The sequence below is a fragment of the Molossus molossus genome, unplaced genomic scaffold, assembly GCF_014108415.1.
Source record: "Molossus molossus isolate mMolMol1 unplaced genomic scaffold, mMolMol1.p scaffold_m16_p_1, whole genome shotgun sequence".
NCBI lineage: Eukaryota > Metazoa > Chordata > Mammalia > Chiroptera > Molossidae > Molossus > Molossus molossus.
The window spans coordinates 85,433,040-85,449,372 of NW_023425344.1; the positions used below are offsets into that span (position 1 = coordinate 85,433,040).

Below are 16,333 nucleotides of genomic sequence, written 5' to 3' on the forward strand. Positions count from 1 at the left end.
CTCTAATAATGTTTTTGACCGCATTTATCTGATAATGTCCATCTGTGTCTTTGGAAATGTTGCACGTTGGTTGTTAACAGCTAGTGCTTATTAGCAAATGTTAGCATTTTGTAGAAAGTATTTTCTAAAAGAGCTCTTCTCTACTCGGTCTTTATTTAACATGAGCTCTCGCGTACGTCTGAGCGGCTCTTCTCTTTTCCTTAGCACTGGACATGTGTCTGTTTCTTCTTTGCAGACTGTTGGAGCTGTAAGCAGATTATCTGTAGCATATTGCTGTTTGTTGAGTGACTGAATATGCAGCCCTCCTGTTTAAAACCTCTGCCATTGATTTCTTTAAACCAACAAATTACTTTTAAAATCCACGATGAGTAGCCTTTGCCCTAGCTTCACCTGTGTGGTTCTGGTGGGGACTTTGGAAGACTCCTTCGGGTCAGCTCAGACCGCTGTTTGATTTTGATGCCTGCTGACCAGTGTCTGCATGGTTCCTCCCGGTCCTCATCCCCATCTTCATGATGCTGCATTCTGTCCCACTCATCGATGTCCCTTAATGTCCTAGCACCCCGCCACACCCCAAGCTGTGCTCACATTAAAACACGGATGGTGATAATTCTGTTCACTTATGTACACCTTTCCTCTTGCACAGGCACGCACTCAATAGGCCACACAGCACTCCGGCCACAGGGAGGACGTGTCGTGTCTGTATTCCCTTCCGTAGGAGAGCTGGAGGCACGGAGGGCTGGTCTGGCTTGCCTAAGCTCATAGAAAGGGCCTGATGTGGAAGCCAAGCCTGTTTGCTTTGACTCTCATTGAAGCTCCTTAACTGGCATTTAAGTTATATATATATAATTTTTTTTTAAAGTATCGATTCACTTGGCTCTCTCTCCCCTTGCCAAAGTCTAACTCCTGACAGGTAAATTCTCTCGACTGCCAGGCATGGTGCTTGGTACTGTCACTGGACCTTGCACTGCACCTCGTAGGAGGTCCAAAGACTGCAGGCACCTTTCCGAAGTGCCTGGCAGGCGGCCAGCCCCAGCCCTGGCCCTGCTTGCTGGACATGAAAGTCTTCCTCTGTGGTGATACTGTTCTGAAGCAGAGGGAGGCTTTAGGCTCTGGGGCATCTGGGCATGAGAGGGGGCAATAATGGGGAGACACTCCTCTCGAAGGCCAACAGACTTGTGACTTGGCCAAATCACTGAGTATTCTGGGACTCCTCCTGTCTACTGAGAGAAGCTGGGACTCTATGCAGAGTCTTTGAGGGCAACCATCATACTCTAGCAGACTTCTAGTTACCTCCCTAGAGTAGTGAACAGTAGCAAGTAAAACACCAGCAAAAGCCAGGGTTCACTGGGCACCTATACCTGCCAGGGCTGCTCATCACGCCTCACTCCTCATCTCATCAGTCTCACCTCAGTTCCTCAGACAGGGGGAGATTTCAGTGTCTTTCAGTCCATAGAACATGCCGTCACAGGGCCAGTACGTGGTGCAGTTGGGATGTCAGCCCAAGTCTGTCTCAGCAACAAAGCCTGTAAAACTCTCCTACACGTACACTCATGTTTATATTTTAAGCCTTGATCGTGTGTATTCTGCAGTTCTTCACTGTCTTAAAGTGGGCATTTTGGTGAACATTTTGTTTCTGTCTTGAGATCCTTCTGTTCTGAAACAAAAACTATTTTTGCTGTCTGTGTGGATGCTTTTGGTCAGTGTTTCTTGAGCTGTTCTATTAAAATTGTCTACTGACTCTTGGCCATGATTCTTCTCCACTTTGCATTTGCAGGTTATTAAAACACCAATGACCAGCCAGAAGACATTTGAATCTCTGATAGACTTCAGCAAAAGCCTGGGAAAGCATCCTGTTACTTGCAAGGTAGAGTATGAGTAGCTTGGGAAGGGGGTGGTTTCCCTGGAACCTGACTTACTCCAGGTAGCAGTCTTGCACAGGGGAATGAGGAGGAGATGGGGCATGTGTGCTGTCCACGGCTGTGAAGAGCGAGCTACGCCTCCTTTCCAGCTCTCCAAGACCAGATGGGCAGTCTGACATCCAAATGGGCCCAGCCAACTGTTGACGAGCAGCCATGTTTCCATAAATGGATTTTGTTACCCCATCAGCTTTAGCTTCTGGGCCCCAGGGAGCCAGAACTACCCTGTGTGTCCAGCACAGCCTGATGGACACGTGCATCCCAGACAGAACGCTAGGGCTTCGCGGTTGGCAAGAGCACCACACAGTCGGGTGGTGAGGGGAGCAGCCACCCGCCCTGGGCTGCAGTAGAAAAGCTGGTTCTCACTGGACTGTTGCATGTGGTTTGTGTTGTGTAGTTTTCAGCGAGAAGTGAGGTAGAATGGAGGCCTCAGCCTTTCTCCCTGACTTAAGATGCCCAATTATTAGCTGTGACGTCACCCACTTGCTCTCCACTGCTTCACTTCGGTTACCTTCAGTCTCTCCATATGTTTAGCTCCTCCTCAGTTCTCCCCAAATTTAGGGACGACACTTCTTTTTTTTTTTTTTTAATCCTCACCCGAGGACATTTTTCCATTTTTTGTTCAGGTAGAGTGGGAGGGAGAGAGAGGAACAGAGAGAGAGAAAAAAACATCAACGTGAAGGGACACATCGAGTGGTCGCCACCCGCACAACCGACCAGGGCCGGGGACAAACTGCAACCGAGGTACGTGCCCTTAGCGGGAACCGAACCCGGGTCTCTCAGGACCGCAGGCCGACGCTCTAACCGCTGAGCCAAACCGGCCAGGGCGGGACAACACTTCTGAGGACTTGGCAGTTTTCTCAAGAGGCAGGTGTGTCACAGAAGGCCGTTAATACCTGCTTTTTTGACCATAATCTTTTACATCACTGTGGTTCTTTTCACAGCCTGCTTTGCTTTCTAAGAGATTCTCAAGGTTGAACTCACTGTACTGTATTAGCCCGTGAAGACGCACGTTGTTCACGGATCATCTAGGTCATCTGCTGACGTGGCCCCAGAGGCCGGAAAGAGCAGACCGTACATGCCAGCCCCCCACCCAGGGGTGTCGGTTATCAAGGAGTCTCACGTTTTTAACACTCACTTTTTTGTTTGTTTAGTTTTGCAGTTTTAAATCTGGATTTTAAAAAAATCATGTTACTAACCAGGTATTATAATTGTACCTTCTTACCCGTTTGTGCTGGGCGAGGGGCAGGGAGGAGTAGTTGTTAGAAAGAACGGCGTGTAGCAGACCAGCGCTGGCTCTGAAAGGGGCGTGTGGACGAGCAGTGACCGTCTGCAGCAGCGTAGTCATTGACCCCTGGAGAGCAAGGGCTGTCCTCACTGGGGTAGCCACGGCAGGCGCAGGATGGGAACGCTTTGTCCCATAAAATTACCTTTGTTATATCATCCAGAACACTTCCTCTAGGCTAGACCTTAGTGCTTCCTGGGAGTCTTTCTGGGTCAATTATTCAGGCTGTTGGTGAGGCATCCAGACAAGGTAGGGCAGCCACATAAACACGGTCTGCAGGCTCTCAGGTGAAGGGCCAGCAGTGGGTATTTTAGGGCTCTTGGTTTCTGCTGCTTCTCAGTCCTGCTGCTGTTGCAGGAAAACAGCAGAGACAACACGTGCTGGGATGAGCATGGCTGTGTGCCAATAAAACTTTATTTACAGGCGGGGGACTGGATTTGGACTGACTATAGGATTGTACTGGTAATTACTAACATCTGACATAGAAGAATGGTATTAATATGCCTGCAGTGTGTCTGTTTTCACAGTGAGACTTCACAGGGTGTAAAGGTTAAGGCTATGGACTCTGGAGCCAGCCTGACTGGGTTCACATTTTGGCTCTGACACTTATTAGCTGTGTAACCTTGGGCAAGTTACTTAACCTCTCTGTGCCTCAGTGTCCTTTACCTCACAAAGAGGTAATGATAGTACACACACACACACACACTCCTTTAATTCTCACCTGAGAATATGTTTTTACTGATTTTCAGGGAAAGAGAAGAGAGAGAAACATCTATGTGAGAGAGAAACACATACTCCTCTCCCACATCCTTCCCTTACGCTCCTCGACTGGGGATCGAACATACAACCTAGGTATGTGTCCTGACGGAAATCAAACCCACAACCTTTTTGGTGTACAGGACAGCTCCAGCCAACTGAGTCACCTAGACAGGGCATGAGTTAATATTTGTAAAGTACTTAGAACAATGCCAGGCACATAATTATAGTAAAGTATATTTAGTAAGTTCATAAAAGAACATGAACAGTGTAAGCTGTACGATTACATAAAATGACATCACTTCGCCCTGGCTGATGTCGCTCAGCAGTTAGAGCGTCGGCCTGCGGACCATAGAGTCCTGGGTTCGGTTCCCGCTAAGGGCACATATCTCAGTTGCAGTTTGTCCCCGGCCCTGGTTAGGGTTGTGTGGGTGGCAGCCACTTGATGTGTCTCTCTCTCTTCCTCCCTATCTCCCCTCCCTCCCCCGCTATCTGAAGATAAATGCAAAAAAATAAAAATGTCCTCAGGTGAGGATAAAAAAAGACATCTCTTCATTCAACGACAATGCCTCTTTACAGCCCACTAACATTATGGGAGTATCTCTCTCAGCATCCTGAACAGCACTGAGTGTTTTCATAGGGAAAATCCGTTCCAATCATCTTAATGGCAAATGCTATTTTGTTCTAGTGAATATTTCTTTGGTTAGTAGTGTGTTTAAATATTTTGTGAGTTTTAGCCTGATTTCAAGCTCTTTATGTAGACAATATTATCTCTATCTATGGAAAAACCTTATATATTTTAAGTGGAGCAGATATTTTTCCCAGGCTGCTTTGTGACTTCTCACCTCGTACACGGTGTGCTTCATATACTCGGGTACCCTGTCTTGAGTTTCTGTAATAAACTTTTTAAAGTTGAAAAACTTTTGCCCGTCTATAAAATCCACATTGTTTCATTAACATAACCTTGGTTAAACTGATAAGGCTCTTTTGTGCATCTCTATATTCCTGGGAGATGGGGCAGGAAACAGTTTGAAAGGAGGTACAAACCCTGTGGCTTCGCTGCCCAGGGGTACCACACGCGTTAGGTTAGCTGTAGGAGGTGTGCAGGGCTGGTCGTCTTTAATTAGATGTTACGGATCACCTAGTGTGTGGTAGAAATGGGACCCAAAGCCAGGGTGAGGACCCCTGCCTACAGAGAGATCACAGCTTTTTGTTAAAAGAGAGGACGCCATTTAATTAATGGAATCAGTTTCACACAAATACCACCAAAAGATGACCACTGCGGCCTGCCCCACTAGCCCCCTAAGAGATCAGTCGGTGAATCCACATCCCACACTAGTCCTCCCAGGGAGATGAGGACGCATTTCCATGTGGAGGGAGAGAGTGGAAGGGGTCACCCAGGGTCCTAGGTGGTGTGTGTGAAAGGCCATTGGTGGGTCTCAGGTTCATTGTCCCAGAACCTGTCCCCTGCTCCACCATCTCACCACACTGTGCGCTGACACAGGATAAAGTCCTGAGTGGCCGGGAGAGGTGCTGCACCTGTGAGGTGGTAGGAGCTTGAGTGTTACTTTTTCCAGATTCCTGAAAGGGGTATGGGAGAGGGGAGGAGGCAGGGGGCTGAGGGTAGGGCAGCTGCCACGGAGAAACGACCACTCCCCTTCACAGATGATGAAACTGAATTTTAGGGCATGCAAGGTCTGGAAGGGCTAGAATTTGAGCCCAGATCTGCCTGCCCCCAAAGCCGTGCTCTTCTGATGACCCCCTTTATTGATCTAACTTTATTTCAGGATCCATGCAGTGGGGGCACTGGTTATTTTAAGTCCTATGATTGTAGGGTAAATTGTTATGTAAAGTAGAAGTAAGGCTGTGCTGCTACTTCAGAACAAGTTTTGAAAATGTATAGCTTCATAAATATGGGCAATGTAATCCAGGGAGAGATACAGTTCAGTGAAAATGTACCTGTCTTGTATTTTTGTCTCCTAAAACAGGACACACCTGGGTTTATTGTGAACCGTCTGCTTGTGCCATACCTCATGGAAGCAATCCGGCTGTACGAACGAGGTAGCTTCCTAAGCCAGGCTGGAGCGGTGCTCTGGGAGCATGCTCCCTGGGAGTCCCTGGGCTGGGTCTGCAGGTCTGGGAGCATGCTCTCTGGGAGTCCCCAGGCAGGGTCTGCAGGTCTGGGAGCATGCTCTCTGGGAGTCCCCGGGCAGGGTCTGCAGGTCTGGGAGCATGCTCTCTGGGAGTCCCCGGGCAGGGTCTGCAGGTCTGGGAGCATGCTCTCTGGGAGTCCTCGGGCAGGGTCTGCAGGTCTGGGAGCATGCTCTCTGGGAGTCCCCGGGCAGGGTCTGCAGGTCTGGGAGCATGCTCTCTGGGAGTCCCCGGGCAGGGTCTGCAGGTCTGGGAGCATGCTCTCTGGGAGTCCTCGGGCAGGGTCTGCAGGTCTGGGAGCATGCTCTCTGGGAATCCTCGGGCAGGGTCTGCAGGTCTGGGAGCATGCTCTCTGGGAGTCCTCGGGCAGGGTCTGCAGGTCTGGGAGCATGCTCTCTGGGAATCCTCGGGCAGGGTCTGCAGGTCTGGGAGCATGCTCTCTGGGAGTCCCCGGGCAGGGTCTGCAGGTCTGGGAGCATGCTCTCTGGGAGTCCTCGGGCAGGGTCTGCAGGTCTGGGAGCATGCTCTCTGGGAGTCCCCGGGCAGGGTCTGCAGGTCTGGGAGCATGCTCTCTGGGAGTCCCCGGGCAGGGTCTGCAGGTCTGGGAGCATGCTCTCTGGGAGTCCTCGGGCAGGGTCTGCAGGTCTGGGAGCATGCTCTCTGGGAATCCTCGGGCAGGGTCTGCAGGTCTGGGAGCATGCTCTCTGGGAGTCCTCGGGCAGGGTCTGCAGGTCTGGGAGCATGCTCTCTGGGAATCCTCGGGCAGGGTCTGCAGGTCTGGGAGCATGCTCTCTGGGAGTCCCCGGGCAGGGTCTGCAGGTCTGGGAGCATGCTCTCTGGGAATCCTCGGGCAGGGTCTGCAGGTCTGGGAGCATGCTCTCTGGGAGTCCCCGGGCAGGGTCTGCAGGTCTGGGAGCATGCTCTCTGGGAGTCCTCGGGCAGGGTCTGCAGGTCTGGGAGCATGCTCTCTGGGAGTCCTCGGGCAGGGTCTGCAGGTCTGGGAGCATGCTCTCTGGGAGTCCCCGGGCAGGGTCTGCAGGCCTGGGAGCATGCTCTCTGGGAATCCTCGGGCAGGGTCTGCAGGTCTGGGAGCATGCTCTCTGGGAATCCCCGGGCAGGGTCTGCAGGTCTGGGAGCATGCTCTCTGGGAATCCCCGGGCAGGGTCTGCAGGTCTGGGAGCATGCTCTCTGGGAGCCCTCGGATAGGGTCTGCAGGAAGGACGGGCAATGCAGAGCAGGGAAGGAGAGCCTGTTTTCTAGCTGTGTGAGTCAGCCTCACCCTGACCCTGGTACCTTTGTCACTGTGCTTCCAGGGCCCCCTGGACTCCCTGTGAGGCCTCTGAGATATGGCTCTGGGACCCTCCACTGTCATTCCAGCAACTGCACGGCCAGCCCAGATTTATATCTTGCATCTCTGCTTTGAGTTAAAAAGTTTATTGCTTAAAATAATAGTAATAATGTAAAAATCGCTGGGCTAGGTCACCTTCAGCTTTTCTTCGGGTTCTAAAATTGTGTCTGTGTGATAGGAAGTAAGTAACAAGACTGATATGTGCCTAGGACTGTTTCTGACAGCTCTGTCTGGCCTTACCAATGATGCCATGGTGCAGGTTGGGGCTTTTTTAACCTTAAGATTAGTCTAAAATGTTTCCTCAGTACTTGTTGATAGAAATATAAGACTTGGGACCTGGTCCAGGTTATAAAATGTCATGTATCCTCCCGCCTTCCTTCCCACCACATTTCTGGAAAGGTAACTATCATGTCAGCTTCAAAGGCAAAGAGGCCTTAATAGGACTGGATAAAAAGTAAGTGTAATTGTTTCCAATTACTTCACAAATGCTTGTTTCTGAGAATGTCATTTTGAAACAAAACGTTTATACCCGCTCTTCCAGAGAGATGAAAGCACATTTGCTTCCTCAAAATCTGCTTTAAATATTAAAACTTTTCTCTGTGTCTCATGGGAGCATTTGCCTCACTTTTGCTCCAAGATCAAACCAACACTTCTGTGTTTATCTATCAACAAATATGCCTAATTACACCTCGGAAGAAGTGAAAAGTGTTTTGCCCGACCTTGAAAGGCAGGGTTGGTTTTGTAATGTGATGTGTTAGAATATAGCACGTGGGTGATCCACCTCCTAATGGTGTTTTTCACACTGAAACATACTGTCACTTTGATATATTTGCAAATGTACCATGTATCTGATTGTGAGTTGAAAGTCATTTTCTTGTCTTCTATCCCTACTCCCTGCAGCGGTCCCTTTCTGAACCAGTGCATTCCTTTGACCCTCACTGTCACTAGTGGCCTGTGAGACGAAGCTGACCCTGCGGGGGAGGTGCTCTTAGTTTGCCTTCGAGGCTGCCCTCGGCACCCTGTCGTTGGCGTCCCTCTGCCTCTCCCGCCGCTGCCTGCTCGGGGCCTGGGAGCCGCAGCCTGTGCTTCTGGAGCAGCTGGGTGATGTCTGGGGCGGGGCCTTCTCCCAGCAAGCCCTGCTGTGATCTGCAGTCCTCAGTCACACCTCAGGCTTCTTACCAAGACCCTGCTGCTGCCTCAAGGTTCTGCCCTCCTTCAGCCAACACAGGTGTGAGGTGCACACCTGCCACCCCGGTTGCATTTGTCTGCGCTGAGCAGCTGGCTGACCTGTGTCCTTTCTCCTTTGAAACCTGAAGCTGTTGTGCATCATCCCTCTCTTGCCTGTCACGTCTGTTCATTTGTCACTTTTGATTCCTCCCTGTCAGCCCAGCTCCCCAGTGCTACCCAGCCTGCCTCAGTGGGGCTCCTTGGGGCAGCCAAGGTGTTCATGCTGCCTTGCATCTTTTCCTGGCTGGTCTTCTCTGCCATGCTTGCTGAAAGTGTCATGCTGCCCTTGGGGGTGAGGACACAGTGCGTGCTCTCTGCCCCACGCAGCAGGGGAGCCCCAGGGCCCAGCAGCAGAGTCACAGTGAAGCCACTGACTGTGTAGCCGGCCTTTCCTGAACTGAGGAGAGCTCTCCACAGCACTGTCCTGGTCTGCTCGGGCTGCTCCAATAAGACCACATAACACATTTATTTCTCACAGTTCTGGAGGCTGGAAGTCCGAGATCAGGGTGGCCGCAGGGTTGGGTCCTGGTGAGGGTCCAGTTGCAAGCTGCTGCCGGCCTCACGCTGTGCCCTCCGTGGAGGCTGCGGAGAGAGGAAACAGCTCACAGAGGGGCTCTGATCCCTTCCATGGGGCCTCCACCCTCATCGCCTCATCTAGTCCTGACCACTTCCCAAAGGCACCGCCTTTTCATACCACTGCACTGGGGGGAGGGTTTCAGCATATGAATTTGGGGGACACAGTCTGTGCCGGGAGTGCTCCACAGAGACGGGCTGGCAGTGCTGCTTTGGGTGGGTGGGGTATCCCGGCAGGGGTCACCTCAGTCATCGTCTGCTCAGGCCTCCTGGGCAGCCAAACACTCGTAGAAAGACACAGGCTGCCACCAGCACTGTCACCAACTCCCCGTGTGTCTCCAGGCGTCCACCACGCTCACCTCTGCCCTCAGCCTCGGGCGCCTGCGTCGGCCTTCTTCCTCAGTGTCCTTCAGCTTCTGTTCTCACGCTTTCTGTTGCCCTCATCCATTCCCACTGTAGCTAAGGCCTGATTGGTGGGGTCAGGCACCCTTATCCCTGTGGGTCAGAGCTCACTCTCCACACCTTTGAACAGGCTGGTGCCCAGTATAAGATAGCTGTCCCCAGCAGATCCCGCTCTGCCAGGCCACGGCCAGCTCTGGCAGGGTGATGGGGCCACAGGTGACGGAGCGCCATGAGTCTGTCCCCCAGTCACTGTGATGTCCTGCTCACACTGTCTCTCCCCCGCTCGGGACATAGCCAGTGGTTCTGAGGTCACCAAGGACAGTGCCCCTGCCAGAGGACCTCCGCTAGCCTCACCCCTGGCCCCTGCCTTCAGCACCACATACCTTACCCCCTTTCTCACAGGCCCCGCCCACTACCCTCAGTGCTGCGGGCTTGGCCTGATCTGTATCGGCACAGTGTCTTCACACTCTGGCTCGCCCATGGGACAGTCGCCCCTCTTTTTCCGTGCCATGGCAGGTGTCTTTCTTCTGTGCTCTTTTCGGTGGCAGTGTCCCGGTGTTCATCTTCATACCCCCAGAGTGCTGGTGGAGGACAGTCATTGCGGACACTGCTGCTGAATAAAGGAATGGTGGCCGCGCAGAGGTTCTGGTCCTTGTCGCTGGGACCCTGGTGATGGTTAATGCCTAGAAGGATGACTGGTAGGTGGTGCTGATGAGCCAGCAAAAGCCCTGATGGGGCAGGTCCCAGATTCCCAGGCTGCAGAAGATCTGGGAGGTCACTGCGGAAGCTTTTCCTTGTTGTCAGAGTGGAGGGCTCTTCACTGGGGGGAGGGTCCCAAGAGCCTCCTAAGGCTGAGGCGAGATTTTGCATGGATGTACTTTTTCTTCGGAGAGGGTGTCAGATTCTCAGTGAAGTACTTTACTGGAAAGAAGGTTAGGAACTATTGGTCTAAAACACAATACCACATTTAACTCTCACATGGCACCCAGGTCTGTGTGAGTGTTCTCTTTCTTCTTTTTGTCTCTTTGTCTCTATTACTCAGAATAGAATTTTTAGGGTTTTGCTATAAAACTGTTTAGTTTCTTTTTTAATGATATGCTGTCTTTATATTATTTTTTTGAAATAGTCAAGTGAGTCTGAATCAGGAATTACAGTTTTGCCTCTAGGGTTCATCGCCTCTCCTCAAATATAGATTAGATTAAAAATGGCTTTAGGTAAGTTGGAACCATTATGCTATGAGATGTCTCCCCCCAGAGACCTTATATTCTAATGAGAGGAGACAGTCCCTAGTAAATAACCAAAGGATAGCATGTTAGGGTACGACCAGTAATCTCTGAGAAAGATGGCAGGGGTCCCAGGCTGGAGTCCTGACAGTCGCTCGTTCGTATGCCTGGAGAGAGATGGTGCTCTGAGCAGAGGCCTGCAGATGTCGGATGTCTGAGGACACTGAGCAGCAGGCACAGGGAACAGCAGGTGCTGAGCCAGAGGAATGTGCCAGGCTGTCATTTCAGCATTCTGGTTCTGACACCATAGAAACCTTGGGGTTTAATGAAATTCTATGAGCAGAATCCACTTTTCAGCTGCCATGTTCTTTCTCATTCTTGCCTTTGCACAGGCTGTTCCTGCCGCCTAGCATGCCCTTCCCTGCCTGCTCTTCCCTGGGAGTCCTCCTCAGGACATTTAGGACCTGGGCCTGGTGTGGTTTTGGTGGAGTCATGGCAGTGTGAATAAACCTCTCCATCTTTGCCCACACAGCTATGTGAATCTTAGCACTTGTTATGGTGAAATTTTTGGTTCACACATCTGAGTCCTCCCATTATATCACGAGTACTCATAACTCAAGTGCTCGTCTTGTTTTTCTTTGTCTCATTCTGAGTCTGGGTGCTGGCACAGGACAGATACGAATGCAAGATGAATGAATGAATGAATGAATGAATGAATGAATGAATGAGGACACCTGATAAGGCAGATGTATATGCTCATTTTTGCTCTCTTTGCTTTCTTACAACCTGAAACTCAAACCATGATTCTCAGGATCCTCTGGTTGACTAATTAGTGGAATACTAATAGTGTCACCCTTATGAAATAATTGGCAGGTATTTTCATCACCCTGGACTACCTTGAAATCCTTTGGCATTACTTTAGTAGTTACTATGCTTTTTAAAACTGTCATTGTAGATGTTTAAGTAGTTCCTGTTTCTCGTGACCCAAAATCTGAAATATTTAGGTATGAAATCTTCTCTGAATATTTTAACGTTTTGGTATAATTGACCATTACTTTATGCTTTGGAACAAAAGTCCAGATAGCCAGTTACTACAAACTCTTCCCATTTCTGATTTCGGAGAAAGGGGACAGGCTGTTTGTTGTAAAGAGCTCTTAGGGCCCAAGCACAGTGTGTTAGGGATGAAATTCCAAGGAAGAAGCATATTGTCCCTTGTCTTAGTCTTCTCTACACACTTTTGCATTTTCATGGCAATTCTGGATCAGGTCTGGGCTTCTCTTCTACCATTATCTCCACGAAAGGACTCATGAGCGTGATTCCGGAGGAGGACTCATTACGTGTAAAACCAGGAAAGCTGGAAAACAGAAACACACATACAATAAATACAAAAACAGAAAACTAAGTTCTTTAAAAAAAAAAAGTCCACTTATCAATCAAAAATCTGCTCTGCTTTAAATGATATTTTAATAAGTTATTCCAGGGTTGGAAAATTCTAACTCACTAGAGAGTAATGCTTCCAGGTCGTGGGGGCTTTCTCTCTCCATGGGAGAAGTCTCCTTACAGAACAGTGTGGTGGAAGAGCTTTGAAAGCCTTGTGACGTGTTTGGCATGTACTTCTGAGACGGAATCTTTTTGAATGTGCAAATATGTACAACTCTAGTAATTCTGGAACTTTCGGCCTGACAAGGAGCGCTGTGGGAAAGATGGCGGTAACTCAGGGCTGCCCACTTCTCCCCAGGTGACGCTTCCAAGGAAGACATCGACGTTGCAATGAAGCTGGGAGCTGGGTACCCCATGGGCCCATTTGAGCTTCTCGATTACGTGGGTCTGGATACTGTAAAGTTCATCATGGACGGTAGGACTTGGGATTCTCTGTTGTCTTTCCTAAATGAGTTGAGGTTATCTCTCTCAACTATGACTATAATGCCTGTTTGATTAAAACAAATTATAAGGGGTCTAGTTATACTTTCCAAAGTCCTGCCCACACTAGCGTAAAGAGTCAGGTTGAGAGATGGTAGGAGAAGGAAAATATGACTGCCTAGAGTCTTCACAGGGTACCTTTTTTACTTTTAACTTTAAACTTTGAAGTCATCATAGATTCACATGCAATTTCAAATATAAAACAGAAGGTCCTGTTTACCCTTCTCCCGTTGTCACCCAGGGGTTCCATGTCACTCAGCCACAGCGCGTGCGAAAGCCCGGAAAGGGCGTCGATGTGTGTGCCCCTCTCGCCTTCTGGTCTGTGTTCCGTACTGCAGTCGGTGCACGGCCCTTTGTTAAAATGTGTCCATTTTACTGCTGAGGCTCCGGGACGGTAAAAATGATTATTAAGACTGGCCTGTCGAGGAAGGGAGGAGAGAGGAAGGTTCTACTTGAAGCCTGAACGCGAATGTTAAGAGAATGCAAAGCACTGGTAGCAGCAAATTCAGGTTCTTGGCGTGTTCTGAAGGTTGTTTGTGCCGGTGAGCAGTCCAGCCCGGGTGAGCCGGTGATTTCTGCAGGGTTTGGACCGGCAGGAGCCAGGCCTCCAGCCGCGTGGGCAGGGAGACAGGCAGCGCACCTCCTTTGGGTACCCCGTGCTGCGCCCCTCAGCCTTCCTCTGCGTGCTGTGTTGGCCTAGGGGCACCACACCCACGGGGCTCTCCCACATCAAAGTAGGGACCCGTCCCCTCAAGCTCTGCCTCTCGACTTGCCCTGGGAGTGCCAAAGTGTGAAAATAAGCCAGCACTCACCCTGAGCCCTCTTCCCTCTTCTCGATAGGGTGGCATGCGATGGATTCACAGAACCCCCTGTTTCAGTTGAGCCCATCCTTGGACAAGATGGTTGCAGAGAAGAAGTTTGGCAGGAAGACTGGAGAAGGGTACTACAAGTACAAGTGACGCGGGCCCTGCGGCCCCGGGAAGGCCCTGCCAGCCCGCACCGCAGCTGCCCGCGGGCCGAAGGAACGCTCTGGCCCGCCGCACTCCCACGCAGCCGCAGCGGAGTGCTCGATTGGGAATGAATTCCTTTTTTAGTCTGTTCCTTTCTGTGTATTTTCTAAAAAGCTTTACACCCTCGGTGCCTTGGAGCAAACATTTCTTTGGAACCTCGTCACTTTCGTAAAGCATTGCCAAACCGATTCACTCGTGGAGGGGAAGCACTTCCTCCGAGCGGGCTGGGCCGGGGCCCACGGAGGGCCCAGGCCGTCCCTGTCGTCGGGAGGTGCGTGCGGAGGTGCTGTGCGCAGCACGGCCTCTCCCCGCGGGAGACCCTCCCCGGCCTGCGGAGCGCAGGGCAGGGCACGTGTCTGCCGCCTCAGTATCAGCATCGCATCGAGACGCAGCTGCTGACCTGCGGGACCGTCTCCAAGGGCCCGGCCTGCAGGGCGAGGTTCCCTTCGCACCCGAAACCTGAATGAGTAGGAATGATGAGTATGATCTCATGATTTTTCATAAGAAATCATCACTGCGGACTGTCTCTCCATCAGCTCTAATAAACAATCTTTTAATCTGTGAAAATTTGAATTGAAATAAATCTGTGTAATTTAAAATGATAATATGCTTACATGGTTATAAAAGTAAAGGCTGGTACTTCAGGGGAGAGCTGTGCCCATCTTGTTCCGAGTGGCAGGGCCGAGGAGCGGCAGGGGGCGCTCGTGGGCCTGCCGGGCCGCGCGTTCCTGCCAGTCAAGCCATACTAAGGGCATGGAAATAGCTTTTAAGGAACATCTGTTTCTTTGCCAACAGAGAGAAATAATGTAACACAAGCTTCTTTTAATCATTGGTTTGAGAAAGTGTCTTCCAAGATAGAATTTTGAAGCTGGAAAGACATCAGAAACCCTGAGGTCCAATGACCTCATTAACAAAGACCCTGAGTTATGTGCACAAGGTCACCAGAAATTTTGTAGCAGAGCCAGGATTAAGCTAGGTTTTGATGATAAAATTAAATTCAAACGAGCACATTTGGGAATTTCAAATCCAGACTTTCAAACAGGACTGTCCCCAAAATGGGCACCCTTGTTTGGTGTCCTGGGCATAAGTGTAATGGTTGAGAGAGTCCCCCTCTATTTTATGATTGACTAAAGGAGACTTATTCTTTTCTTCAATCTAACAATAGCATAATAGGAACATAAGTATGTATAGACATTTTTATCACACGTAGAAGCTGGTTTAGGAAACTTCTAGGCTATTCTTAGAAAACATTTCCTAAGAAGGAAAGGAAGCACCTGTGATGCCACCAACGCCTCCATCACGGAAGGTCGCCCTTGTGGTCCGACAGCCCCACTGCTCCCAGGCTGGCTCCCGACCTTTGACGTGCGTTCTGGCATTTGGAGGGGCCTCGTTTCCTCCTCTGGCTGGAGTGCCCACAGGATGTGGCCCTCGTCCTGAAAATGGCAAGGCTCTTTCTTGACCACTGAATTCCAGGGAAGAGAGAATTCAGCAATGTGACCGTCAGCCTGCCAGGATATGAGGGGGGTGGGTCACAAGGATCTTTTTCTGGCTGAGGTTTTTAAATGCACTTTTGGCAAGTCAAAAGTCTGGCCTCTGAACATCCTCTTAACCACGGGAGTTGAAGGTGGCACCCTCAGTCCCGCCGAGAGCGCCCTGGGGAGAAGGAAGGTCTCGGCAGTGAGGACCAGCTGCTGACCTCTGCTGAGGTCTGCACTGCAAACGAGCTCAGGAGGAGCCCAGCACTCGGGCTGGCTCCACTGTGCTCAGCAACACCCGTCCAGGCAGAGCTGCCGGCCTGGCTCCACTGCTGTGGCCTCTCGCCTCCCAACAGCCTCCAGGACCTTTCACCAGCCCTTGAAGGAAGCGCAAGAGGATACCCCCCACCCTCCCCCACTCTCTCCCATACTCCCTTCTTAGTGCTTATGTTCCTATAAAAGATGAAGTTAGAAAACCATGCAATTGATAAAATGGCTTTTTGAAAAACTAGGTGAGCCCCGAGCATAGCCATCACCCAGACTTCAGTTGTGCTTAGCAACATGGTGCTCTCTAAAGGAGTTTCCATGGTTACGAAGATGTCTTTGTAAGATAAAAACTGTGGCCCTTTAATGTCCGTAAGATTCACCGTTAATAACCGTTTCAGGGGGAAATGGTTGGCTAGCTTCTTGGACATCAGTGGTAAGGTAAGTTCCAGTTTGAGGACTGTTCAGTGGTGCAACATGGGGGCCAGGAGGGACCAGATCTGGAACTGAGAAACCGGTACCAAATCGGGGTATAAAATGACTGCCCACTGAGTACGTCATGTAGTACGTGTTGTGACCCAGCTTTCCGAAGCTCGTTTCAGACTCGACCAGTCACCGACAGAGAGGATAGAATTAACGTTAGTCACTGCTTCTGCATCTTCCATGCCTTCTCATGGTTTTCAAGACACACTTTTCACACATTTGAAACAAGCTTTTGTCTTGTCCCACCTTGATTTTAATCCCCTTAAACCTAATGAACTAACTAAGTCTACCCAAAGTGCA

At 50.4% G+C, this 16,333-nt stretch overlaps 1 protein-coding gene across 2 annotated transcripts in view; it reads left to right on the forward strand.

The window, feature by feature from the left end:
* HADH (hydroxyacyl-CoA dehydrogenase) overlaps nucleotides 1–14,394 on the forward strand; it is a 49,356-nt gene extending 34,962 nt beyond the window's left edge. The window contains exons 5-8 of one of the 2 annotated variants that reach the window (XM_036241079.1): nucleotides 1,775–1,864; nucleotides 5,946–6,018; nucleotides 12,620–12,736; nucleotides 13,642–14,394. In XM_036241079.1, the coding sequence (XP_036096972.1) occupies nucleotides 1,775–1,864; nucleotides 5,946–6,018; nucleotides 12,620–12,736; nucleotides 13,642–13,760 (399 nt within the window). In that variant the 3' untranslated portion in view covers nucleotides 13,761–14,394. Of the gene's footprint in view, nucleotides 1–1,774; nucleotides 1,865–5,945; nucleotides 6,019–7,421; nucleotides 7,991–12,619; nucleotides 12,737–13,641 lie in introns of those variants that run through there. The other variant, XM_036241089.1, reaches the window with a different exon arrangement.
* The last annotated feature ends 1,939 nt before the right edge of the window (nucleotides 14,395–16,333 follow it).